Here is a 12,787-nt window from a genome sequence, read left to right as displayed (position 1 = left end):
CCGATGGATTTAGTCCCAAGTCACCAGTAACTTTAGTTTCCCCTGCACATAAAAGGCACACACACACACACACCCCTCTTAGTCTAAATGAGTGAGGTTTTTCGACTTTTCAACACTGTTAACTAGTTGCCTTGAGGCACCCTGGATTCCTCTGCCTTAGCAAGAACTCGGTGCAATATGGAAAGAGAACCCCAGTGCGTGCAGCAGCGCTCCTAACATCCTTCTCCCCAAGGCTCCTTGGAGATGTATGATCAGAGGTCACAGCGAGGTCCACACTGGGTCACCTGGAACACAGGTGCAGAACCGGCTGTCCGGGGAGAAGGGGTCAAGTTGGTGCAACACCTCAGCGGACCCGGGGAGCCCTGGCTGTCTGGCCCCTTGTTTCCTTCGGACAGGAGGTTCATTTTGCAGAAATGGTGCTGTGCTATATCCTCTCTTGGCCGACCAGGGGCTTCATTCCTAAACCATCCTGGACGGTGTGCACTTGGTGTGTTACTTCAGGCACAGAAGGAGCCCATGGTGGCTGGGCTTCTGTCTGCCGTCCGGCCCTGCACAGACCATGGGGGCGCCCGGCTGGCTGCAGGATCGCTGACAGGTGAAGCGAGGACCAGGGTGGACATCAGTTCCAGGAGCACCTTCGGTCCCAGAAGAACCCCCAGGGGGGGCCTCCAATGCCTCAGTGGGTGATGGGCCTCAGGCGCTAAATTCTTTTTGCAAATACTGACCCATCTCTCTCTCTCATTACCAGGCTGTGGGGCGTGGTAGCCGAGGAGCCCGGCTGAGTCGGGCCACTGGCCCTCTGAGGGAGGACAGATCTTCCCAGGGAGGCCCCCCGCCACTCACAGCGGCGGGGGGTAAGGTCCCGGCCTCTCAGATGCCGGCCTCTGTCTTCCATCTCTACCCTAAGTGAGGGACCAGGGACCCACAAACTCAGAGAGAAGGGAGACAGTGCCTCCCTCCCTCTTGGGTTTTACTGTCTCTGGGAGAGGCATCCAGCTTTCTGCTTTTGAGGTTCAGCTCAGCAGAGCCAGCTCTTGTGGGTCTTTAAAATCAAGACGTATGCGATCACATGTGTTGTGGCGAGTACCTCCACTGTCTGAAGGGTCTAGGGGGCCTTTCATCCCGTAAATACGTTACTCAGATGATTTCCACAGGCCCTCTGTGAAGATGAAGCAAGGGAGAAGCAGACAGACTACGGACAAGCGCAGGGAGTGATGGCTGAGGAGGGCAGGGCAGGACCACGGCTGCCTCCTCGGGGCCCTTCCCAACCCCCGTGTCAGGGAACCTGAGCTTTCTTCAGAAACGTGGAGGGGCGGCAGTACTGGGGACAGTTGAGTGGGGTGACAGAGCCCTGCTTTCTGCGGCCCGTCCCACACGTGTGCAGCGTCCACATTCCCTCTACAGCCTGGACAGGCCTCGCCAGCCGGTTCTAACAGGTTTCACTCAGTAAGAAAAGGAAACACCAGCGAAGGGGATAGAGGCTGCGAGGGAAAGCGTTCCTGTGTCCACAGCACACCATCCCTCCCACAGCCTGCACTGAGTAAGACAGAACAAGCGCCATCTACTACGAGACCTTCGCTCCCAATGACAAGGCTTTGCAGGCTATTTCCAGCCTCAGTGCACTTTATTTGGCTCACCTGTTCAGGCAGTTCTTGTTCCTTTTGCCTCTGCTGTCATGGATTATGTGGCAGTGGTTGGCACTTCTATTCCCCAGACTCAGGAGCACCAAGGCCTCAGCATTATATCTGCAAAACCCTGACACCCATTCAGAGGAACATGGCAGTTCTTACCTGGGGGGACAGGCAGACACTTTGCAAGGCACGACCCCTGTGACAGGCCGGGTGTCGGGGCTGCAGAATGATGCGTTCACCGGGAACCTCAGGTCTCTGTAGCAGCCGGCTCTCGTGGTCATCTGCCCTGTGAGAGAGTGGGGTGCACAGTGAAGACTCACAAACATGCCCCGTGGTAAAAGGCAGGCGAAGCGCTAATGAAATCTCTTGAAAAAAAATCTTTACTGTATTGGCACGTCTTTGCATTAATGACCTTTGGCTGACTTCTAATATTCTACTTTTCTGGCCTGTCTTGATGAATTTTATCAGTGAATTGCATCAGTTCTAAGATGGCTTGTATCTTCCCCCTACATTTTAACATCTTGTAACGTGTGTCTTGCTATGGGTGCCACCAGATATTTGATGAAACAATCTTTTGGTTCTTTTCTATTGTTTCCAGAATTGGAAACACCAGCCATTTTTTCAAAACAAACACATATTAAGTACACTCACTTGTGTTTCTAAGTGAGAGGGCACAACAGGAAATGAACGGTAATAAACCAGAAAGAAATACAGACAACAAAGTGGTAAGCGCTTCACCACCAGAGAATTCACAGAGCAAAATACCTCCAGGGTTGCAGCCGGATGGTGACCTTTTCACAATAATGGCTTGGATGTTGCCTCAAATGAGGTCAACGGAAATGAAAGTTGGTCTGATTCTCAGCCTCCATTTATATCCCCAGGGCTACTCAGGCTTTCTGAGCATCCCTCAATATGTTCGATATTTCAATTCATTAAATTTACTAAAAAAGGTACCAATGGAACTTCCCTGGCAGTCCAGTGGTTAAGATTCTGCACTTCCAATGCAAGGGGCGCAGGTTCGATCCCCGGTTGGGGAACTAAGATCCCACATGCCCTGGGGCATGGCCAAAAAATAAATAATTTTTAAAAAAGGAACCATTACTTACAGCAGGGTTCCTAGACTAGTCAAAATCACCGAGACAGAAAGTAGAAGGGTGGTTGCCAGGGGATGGGGGATGAGGGGGTGGGGAGGTGTCCATGGGCACAGTCTCAGCTTGGGAAGATGGAAGAGATCTGGAGATGGATGGTGGTGACATGTGCGCAACAATACGGATGTGCTTAAAACCACTGAACCATGCGTTCAGAACTGGTTAAAATGGTAAATTTTATGCCATATATATTCTACCACAATACAAAAGGACTGTAACATAGGTATGTATCTTGAAGGATGACGTTAAGGAGTTCATTCAGTGAAGAGGAACAAAAAAAAGAAAGAAAAAGAACCAAACCAGTGTTGAGTTTAAAAATTAACACAATTAATATTAAGATTTAAAATGATTTTTATTGCTGTGCTTGGAAAATGGATGGAGTCCTGCTGTCCATGAGGCCCATCTGTTTTACTTCCTCTGCAGTCAAGGCTGCACTGCTCAGAATGACCTGCATCCAATTTGGTCCCCACAGGCAGATGACCAGAGGTGTCTCATAAAGGAAGGGACCCAAGACATGGTTTCAGAGGACCAAAGCCACAGGCTGGCAACTCCAGGCTCAACAGCATCTAATGCTCGGTTCTCTATGAAACCGAGTCCCTTACTTAAAGAACACTAAAAGTCTGACATTTGGCTTTGCTTTGTCAAAAGGAATAAGGCAAGTCGATGGGGAAAGTTCCCTTCTCTTGAGAATCAGTTTCCTTGATCAGTAGAGGGAAAAGAGGCCTCCTGGGTGCCAAGCACAGATCTCATGCATCTGAGCCCCAGACAACTTCCTGCCTTGGGTATGGCCCTGTCGGTGCTGATGGAGGACATCAGAGGTGACATAGGACCCTTGTGGTTTTGTGCGATTATTCAGCTCTCTGCCAACTTGACACAATCATATTTTAACCAAGTTAAACAGTTTTTATTTGATGCACCCCAGTGTGGATTTCACAACTGTATCTTCCTGATTTTAATGGTCTCTCATCAGGAACGGCATATTAAAAGTGACTTTGATAAAGGTCATGGAATATTTCTGCAGAAATATAAGAAAATTTACTTAAACATGTTGAGAATCTTGAAAGTGAGTATTTCTATGAAAGAACAAGATTTAAGTCACATACAGCAAATGTCCCTGAGCAGTAACGGGAAGAAGGTCAAGGTGAACCTCAGTCCCACGAGGCAGAAGAATGATAATAAAAAGGAATATTTCCAGGCTCTGCTAAGACTGAAGCTGTGACATTTGTTCTAATATATAGATTTAGTAAAATCAAAGATGGGCTTGGTGACCTGTGTAGCAAGGTCATGGAGCCCTCATGGCCACAGCTCTCCCGGGGACGGGGGGAGCCAAGAGGCACGCCAGGCAACGCAACCCACCGACACCTCCTGCTGGGCTTCACCGTGGAAGGAAGCACATATCGGAAATCCATCTCTTTCAGTGTCCTTGATGTGGTACCGAGCCAGCTGTGTGCCCTGTCACTACGTCACACACAGAACAGATGCAAACATGCAGTGATGGGCACTGGAGGAGGGTCCCTCACGTCTTACACTCCAAGCCTTGCACAAGTTCGCCCTCGTCCACTTTCCTGGAGGTGCTTTCCTGGGCATCACCCTGACTGCACGTGGCGATGGATTACTGACCCGCCACCGTCTCCTGTCCCGCACCCGCTCTTAGCCCCGATGTCCCTAGGCTGCCTCCTGGACTCACAGACCTGGCTGTCTAACACATGCATAAATACATAAACATCCATTTCAGAGCAGGCTTCCTCCAGCCCCCCTGCCCGGGATTCTGTGGTCTCTGTGTGGTCAAGGGATCAGTCTTGGAGTCCCCTGACCCCCACCCCCATGCCTTACTCCAGGCATTCCTCCTCCAAGTCCAGCTGTTGGACTGATACCACGGATATTTCCTTCACACACGCGTGTGCACACACACACACACACACACACGCTCATGCCATTCCCAGGTTAAAAGTCTGTTTTTCTCTTTTTAAGCTGGAGACTTCCCAGCCTTGTCCTCCAGCCCTGCTGCATCTCTCTCATGCCGACATCGCCCCTGGTCCTCTGACTCCCAGCTGTCTCTCCACCTGGAATGCGGTCCTCCACTGCCACCCCTGACACACCTGGCGGAAGTCTTCTCATCCCTTTAAGGAAGACCCACATCCCCCTGCCTCTGAACTCCCGTGCTCCCTGACTTGAGAGCACATCTGAATTCTCTGGTAGTTTAAACACAGAATCCCGGCCACCTCAGAGCCTTCGATTCAGCAGGCGTGGGGGCTGTGGATTTACGTTTCTAACCGATGCCCAGGTGCTGCTGGCACTGCTGCCCTGCGGACTACACTTTGAGAACCGCGGCTCTACGCAATATCCGAGGCCACCACTTTTACGTCTCAGGTTACACAGCTGTGATATACACGTAGTAAAAAATAAATACCTGGTCTTTGTCCCTGGTTCTTGGCACACAGCTCCTAGAACCTTTGGAGTGTCTTTTGTGTGCTGCTGAGCTGGCAGGTGGCGGGGTCCCTACACAGCTTATGGATGGGGCTGGTCCCCAGAAGCATCAAGGTGTGATTAGAGGGTTTCAGCCCAATCCTGGGCCTCTGGCGAGGGGAAAGGGGCTGGAAATTTAGTTCAATTACCAATGACCAATGATTTAATCAATCCTGTGTAATGAAATCTCCATGGAGACCCCGTGTAATGAAATCTCCATGGAAACACCTAAACAATGGGGTTCAGAGAGCTTCCAGGAGGATGGCACACCCCAGCTTCATGGGGTCCGGAACCCTTCCTGACCTCTCCCTGTGTACGTCTTCATCTCGCCGTTCCCTGGTATCTTTTACAATAAACCAGTGACAGTAAGTAAGTAAAGTGCCTTCCTTAGGTCTGTGAGCTGGTGTAGCAAATTACTGAACCTGAAATGGGGGCGGGGGGGTGGGAGAGTGTAGAACCCACAGCTTTGTAGCCAAGTCAGACAGAAGTGTGGGTGCCCTGGCATGCAAATGGCATCTGAAGTGGGAGCAGTGCTGTGGGACTGAGCCCTTCACCTGTGGGGTCTGACGGTGACTCTAGGTAGGTAGTACCGGAGTTAGATTAATGCAGGACACCCCGTTGGAGGCTGGAAAATCCGGCAATGGTGGTTGGTATGGACAAAACCCACACATTTGGTGTCTGGAGTGTTGTGAGTAAAGACAGTTCCTGCCAGGCTAGCCCAGGTTTGTGCTCATTTGTCCTAGAAAAATGGTAAGCAACCCTTTTCCCTCTCAATAGCATCCAGGTTTGGGTAAGACATTATATGGTGAACCTAATGTCAAAGTTCAGTGGACATATATGTGTCATCCCTTAGATCAAATTTCCTGAGAGCGGAGAGTACAGCCTGCCTGGATTGATTTGTTCCCACACTTATTAGGCAGTTTTTCAGCCATCGGCCTATTTCATTATATTCAGTAACTTCTAAGCTCCAGCAAGTTAATACAGTCAGCCCTCCTGGTCCAAGGGTTCCGAATCTGCTGATTCAACCAACTACAGGTGGAAAAAAATCAGAAAAAAAATCCCAGAAAGTTCTAAAAAAACAAACTTGAATTTGCCTTGTGCCAGCAACCATTTACCTAGCATTTACCGTGTATTTACAACTATTTAGGTAGCATTTACGTTATATTAGGTATTATAAGCCATCTAGAGATGATTTAAAGTATGTGGGGGGATGTGCATAGGTTATTTGCAAATACCACCTCATTTTATATAAGGGACTTGAGCATCTGCAGATTTTGATATCCATGGGGGTTCCTGGAACCAACAGGGAAGGATGACTAGTGAGTTAATAATACTTGGCAAAAAAAAAAAATCATCCAAGTAAGGGTATATTATCTTCTTTATACAGTACTTAGGATGAACTAAGCACAGTTTTGATGACTCACCCATGTATCAATGCAGAGACGAAATCTGAATCAATGTTTTATGAGTCTACTTTTCCACTTGCTAACAGGGAATAAGAGACTATTAAATTAGAAGAAATAAACACATATCATTTTAAAGCTGTTCTGTAGGGAATCTTGTGAACTCCATTAAGTTAAATCTTGCAAACTCCCTTAAATTAAGCCAGATAATCTTAATGACCCAATTTACATGAGGACCTACTGAACAAGAGTACCATTTTCTAAAACTGTTAGTGGTCAGTTCTAATAGTAGAGAAGGAAAATTAATCTTTTCTCTCCACTTATATGACAAGTTAAAAGTCCATTTTTAAATTCTTTAACCGAAGTCTTCTGGCTTTGTAGGTGTGACCCTATGAATGATGTCTTCAGTTTGGTTTCCAGTTTTGAGACTGAAGACGTGTGAAATTCAATCCTTACGCTCAAGTCTTAACAAAGAATCCGGCCTTAATGATCACTGATGGTCCTGAGGGAGGTACAGGCTCTCGATCAAGCAAATAGGAAATTGTTTTTCTTTGAAATAGAAACAGAAGTTTACTTCATTAACGTATTCATTTTTCTTTCTTAGTGGAGACATTTGTTTGACCTTGGTGTCAGCCAAGTCCCAAACTTTTACCCGTTAATTGGATAAGAGGGAAATCTAGATCTAGTCATTCATGGAATAATTTAGTAACAAGGTGATAGAAAAAATATAACGCAAAGAAAAACACTGAATTCGTCCAATGCATGTCCAAGTTCTGACTCTGCCAGTTAATTTTTTTAGCTGGTGACACTGGAGACCTTTCATTTTCCTTGGCGGGACACTACTGACATTTTAGGCACCAGTATGACTTGTGCAGCAAGCTTGTTCGTATCGTGAGACTTTCAGCACCCCTGGATCTGCCCGCTAGATGCTGGTAGCAATCCACCCCCACTCATCACGGCAACTAAAGTGCCTGTGCACATTTCCAGATGCTCCTTCTGAAGGACAGTTCCATCTTCAGTTGAGGACACTGATAGGCCACAAGCAGATAAGGAAGAAAGTATATGATTAGGAGAAGAAAGGGAAAATGTAGAGTGTTGCCTGGAAATTTTAAGCAATTAGTGGAAGTAGAACAAAACAGGAGAGTGGTCATCAGGTTCACAGCAAAATTCACTTAAGAAAATGACAATGACAAAAATGCTATAAAACAGAATTTACAGTGTGTAGCTAAAAGTAAGATTCAGAGGGTATTTTCATGGCCTTAAATACTTCTATTGCTAAAAATAGGTATGAACGGAAATAAATGAAGCCAATACTTAATTACAGCGTTAGAAGAAAGGATAGATCAAGGAAGCAGAAAGAAGGAACTGATATAGATGGGAACAAAAGTCAATATATTAGAAGATGAACAGACATCAATACATTTGGATGCAGACAAAAATGTGAAGCACAAGTTAATATGTTAGGGAAGAGAAAATGGTGAATCCAAGAGCTGATATTTGGGGGGAGGCTATCTTCAAGCATAACAACCTACAACCCAGCTCACTCCTCTCTTTCCTGCTCTCCCCTGGATTACAGGGGCTCCATGTCAGCACTGCAGTCTTTACATCTCTTGTCTACGAGGCTGTTGGGGAGATCCCACCAATGAGAAGTACGAGTACAGGATGTGGAAAGAGCCACAGCATCATGTCCCTGGCAGAGAGGATATAAACACTGGCTTTGGCAGATGTGAGGTCTGCAGTAGTCTCCAGACATTTTCCTGGGAATCACCTGCGCCAATGCTGGCTTAACTCTAATCCTCGCCAGGAATTTCTGGAATGTTCCATACCTTCCACCTCTTTAATAGCCAGAGCAACTCTGAGAGCTACATGGGTCTCTCTCTGACCTTTACTCCTCCAACCTCTCCAGCTATTTTGTAAGCACATGATCCTTTATATTAAAAACCTTCCTGCTTGAAATACCTCGTGTGGTTTCTGCTTTCTTGGCTAAACTGTCACTGACATAATAACTTAATGAAGAAAATAAACAATAAGCACACATACACAAAATAAGAAATGAGAGACTTCCCTGGTGGCACCGTGGTTAAGAGTCCGCCTGCCAATGCAGGGGAAGTGGGTTCGATCGCTGGTCCGGGAAGATCCCACATGCCACGGGGCAACTAAGCCCTTGCGCCACAACTACTGAGCCTATGCTCTAGAGTCCACGAGCCAAAACTACTGAGCCCATGTGCCACAATTACTGAAGCCCACACGCCTAGAGCCCATGCTCCGCAACAAGAGAAGCCATCGCAATGAGAAGCCCACGCACCGCAACGAAGAGTAGCCCCTGCTCACCACAACCAGAGAAAGCCCACGCGCAGCAACAAAGACCCAACGCAACCAAAAATAAATACATACATACATACATACATAAAATGCAATTGGTTTGGTGCCGACAATGTTCCAGTTCTTTATATGGGTAGTGGTCGCACAGATATTTTTACTTTCAAAAAGTAATCTATATTCTTCAAAAAAATTAATATGAAAATATGATTAAATATTCTGATAATACTAAAGTTTTAATGCATAGAATGTGAAATTCATGAGTATTTATTGTAAACACTTCAACACATAGTACTTGACACACAAAATGAAGAGGTACTCAATAAACATTGGTTGAATTAGTGAAGGTAAACTATTGGCTACCAGACTCTCACACTTTAAATGATGGCATCTTACTTAAAACTGTAGTATAGAACCACACACAGAGAGGTCATTTTTAAATTTATATAAGAATAATACTCTTTATTTTCAAGGAAAAGAGAGTCATTCAGGTCCCTTACATTCAAAAGAAAAAAAGAAAAAGGAATCGGAAGGCCAGAAGGGGGAGCTCTCATGCCCCACCACTCGATGTCAACTGCATTATCAACAAGAAGAGAGGTACCTTGCATCTCCAACAGAAAGAAGGTTATTACTTTACTACCAGCAGAAGGAAGGAAGAATTTCTCCTTGCCTGGCAACAGTCCAGCCAGTGAGAAACTGCACAGCTCAGCCAATGGAAAGTCTCGATACTTCAAACTCCCAGTTTCCTCCAATGGACTTTTTGTTTATAACAGCCCATCACAACTTCCTTTTCTCCTCTATAAAAGAATGGTCCTCTCCTTTATGTGGTTTGATATAAATTGCATGGTTTGATATAAATTGCATGTCCAGAATTGCAGTTCTTTGCTGTTCCCTGATAAACCCATTTTGCTGGTAAAATAACTAGCTATTTTATTGTTTTAGATCAACAAAAGTATCAATAATGGTTGAATGTATTTGCTCAAGAATGTGAACTCCCATATTAAAAATGAGCTATTGACTTAATACGTAAGGAGGAACTCTCTGCAAATGAAGGATACAAATGATGTGATAACATGGAAAAAGCTTATCATTAACGAACTTCTGAAAGAGCACACACATATATAAACCGGAACATAAGGAAGAGATGGGACAGGACTTATTAAAATGTTTGCAGTGACCTCGGGTCAGAGGAAGATTTGTCTTCCCTATTTTCTATGTTTGTGACATTTGTAATGAAAAATAATTCCAACATCTACAGATTTGGGCCTTCATGAAAATGCACATCCCCTCTTTCTGACATCCTGGGCAGTCTTTTCTCAAGGACACCGGGCAGTGCAGGATGGGGCAGGAGGGGCCCGACCTCTCAGGTGATGCTCACCTGACCTCATATTGGCCTGCAGCCTGTCTGCCTACCTGCTCGGGCCTCCCCTTCCCCTCCTTGCTCTTTGCCCCCCAGAAAGCTCAGCAACAAAAGCCTAAGAGATGCACCAGGGAGGGAGGAGCTGGGAGCAGGGGAAGCTGACATCGGGTTTCTGTTTTGATCCACGTGGTAATTGTTGATTGACCCAGAAAATCAAACTGGATAGCACGTCAGGGGCCCCATAAAGCACACACCCACACAGGCACTGAAGAAGAAGGAAGGGTTCCGGGCCTGTTCAGACTTCCTCCTCAGCAGAGGGTGGAGTGGAAGTCAGCCTCCACACCAGGGCTCCGCTCCTTGGGCTGTGCCCAGACCCTCACACTTGAACTCTTAGGGAGCATCCCAGGTGTCACACGGCCAGGCTGCTTGTAAAGGTTTTGGTTATGCTTTGAGAAACCATTTTTCACAGTGTATCCAGGGCTGCAGAAAATTCCATGAGAACAGAAGGTCTTTGCTTCACTTGGGAACCTGAAAATCTGAACCCACAGTCGTGGCCAAGAACATCTGCATTTCTTTTTGCATGTTCCTGATTTTGTTTCTTAATTTCTGTATGGTTCTTATCAGATCATTTCTCCCTTATGAGTTGCCTCTGAAACCTCTCTCAAACACCTGCTTCTCTGTTGTCTATTCATTACATTGTGCTTACCTATATTTCAACCATCCCATAACCTCACTTGAAGGAAAAATGGTGAACTAAAGATTAAGCAAAAGAAACAGCCCTCATGTTTGTGTGCAATGTCTATGCCTTTGTTTCAAAGGGCTTTTCTTAGGTCCTTAATCAGAGACTTTTCGCTCACAATATGCATATACTCTGTACACTCAAGATCTTGGGTTCAGCATTTACCTGGACCTAAAGTTCTCAGTTCGTGAGTCTGATAAGGTTACAGGCTGGCATGTTGTCAAGGTCAGATGCTAAGATAGCAGCCTGTGGGGAGAAAGGGAAAACAGGAGCTCCACATGACAGGTTTCAGAACCACTGGCCTAACTGTCTGGGCACTCAGCGGGGGGCCGGGGGCTCTGCAAGGTCAGGACTGCCCCTGTGGACAGGACCACATGCTGCCTTATCACACCACGTGCTGGGGCTGAACTCTGCGTGGTGACCTGAGTCCGCCCAAGAAAGGTACGCTCCATCCATGAGGCTGGGGAATCCGAAGGCGTTTCACAGGACCATTTCTCTCCATCTCCTTTAAATGCTGCATAAGAGACTGAACTCATCTGTTACACTGGAAACTGCAGTTTCCAGGATGTACTTCTTGTACCCTTCGCTCCACTCCCCCTCCTGAGCTGCCCCAAAGTCCTGCCCACTGGCCATTGTCCCATCCTGGTAGGAAAAGGGCAGGCCATGCTTTGTCCACTCACTGTGGCAGCTACCAGCTTGCACACCCCGTGGGCACACAGAGACACACAGAGACATGCTGCAGGCCCCTCTCCAAGTGTGTGTGTCCACCACACATGCCTGCACAAAAGCACACAGGACCTTGAAGACAGCAGCACAATCCAAAATAGGGAGGAATGTTTTCATCTCCCCTGCCTGGGGCCACGTGACTAGTACCATTGTGTAATTCCCTCTTGCTTTAAAAGTTTAGTAATCTAAACAGTCCGATTTCTTAAGCAAAGCTATAACACTAATGGAAAAGAATAGAAGCTGACATTTACTTGGCCAGACTAAGTGTTAGAGCTTTACAGGTATTCTCTCCTCTAATCCTTAAAGGAACCCTATACGGTTGATTACATTATTATCCTCACTTTATAGATGGGCTTGCTAAGGCGTAAAAGGCTTAAGGAGCTCACGAGTTTTAAAGAGGCTGGGCCAGGACTCGATCCCTGACAGTCTGGCCAAAACCCCACGCTGCACGTTCTCGCCTTGGCATGACAGGTCACCTGCTGGCCTGGCCTTTCTATCCAACGTGACATGCACGTGTAGAAATTTTAAGCTCTTGTTTGATTCCTGTTTGAGAAGGAAAGAGATTCATAGTATATTCTGTTTCAGAACTCTTCATATACTGGAGGACAACTGCTTAAACTCTATTTCACTGGGAGCTGAGTAGAAGGCTAGAAGCAAGGGAATTTGAATTCTAGGGAATTTCGATTCGCTTTCAGGTGTGCTCCCTTCTTTACATCCAGGGGCAGAAAGATGAGAAGCCTGAGGGGCTGCCCTGGGGAAGCCACCACGGAGGGGTGACAGCGGGCTGACCCTGCATCGCCATTTCCATCTGTGGCCTTCGCATATTTACAAATGGAAAAGCGGTTGACATCTTGCATTTGTTCATTCAACAGATGTATACTTGATGCCTGGGATGTGCTGGATCCTGAGCACACAGCAGCTAATAACAAACAGCAAACATCACCAGCCAAACAGCACCCTAGACCATCCCATCACGGTCACAGAATCTAAACCAC

The 12,787-nt window shown here is 46.6% G+C and overlaps 1 protein-coding gene across 1 annotated transcript in view; it reads right to left on the bottom strand.

Annotated features, from left to right (window-relative positions):
• ADAMTS16 (ADAM metallopeptidase with thrombospondin type 1 motif 16) overlaps positions 1–12,787 on the bottom strand; it is a 157,268-nt gene that overhangs the window by 48,678 nt on the left and 95,803 nt on the right. The window contains exon 18 of the mRNA XM_061187638.1: positions 1,791–1,917. Coding sequence (XP_061043621.1) covers positions 1,791–1,917 — 127 coding nt within the window. The remainder of the gene's footprint in view (positions 1–1,790; positions 1,918–12,787) is intronic.

The sequence above is a fragment of the Eubalaena glacialis genome, chromosome 4 (assembly GCF_028564815.1).
Source record: "Eubalaena glacialis isolate mEubGla1 chromosome 4, mEubGla1.1.hap2.+ XY, whole genome shotgun sequence".
Classification (NCBI taxonomy): Eukaryota; Metazoa; Chordata; class Mammalia; order Artiodactyla; family Balaenidae; genus Eubalaena; species Eubalaena glacialis.
The sequence above is the reverse complement of the archived record's forward strand: the minus strand, read 5'-3'. Positions and strand labels throughout refer to the sequence as shown.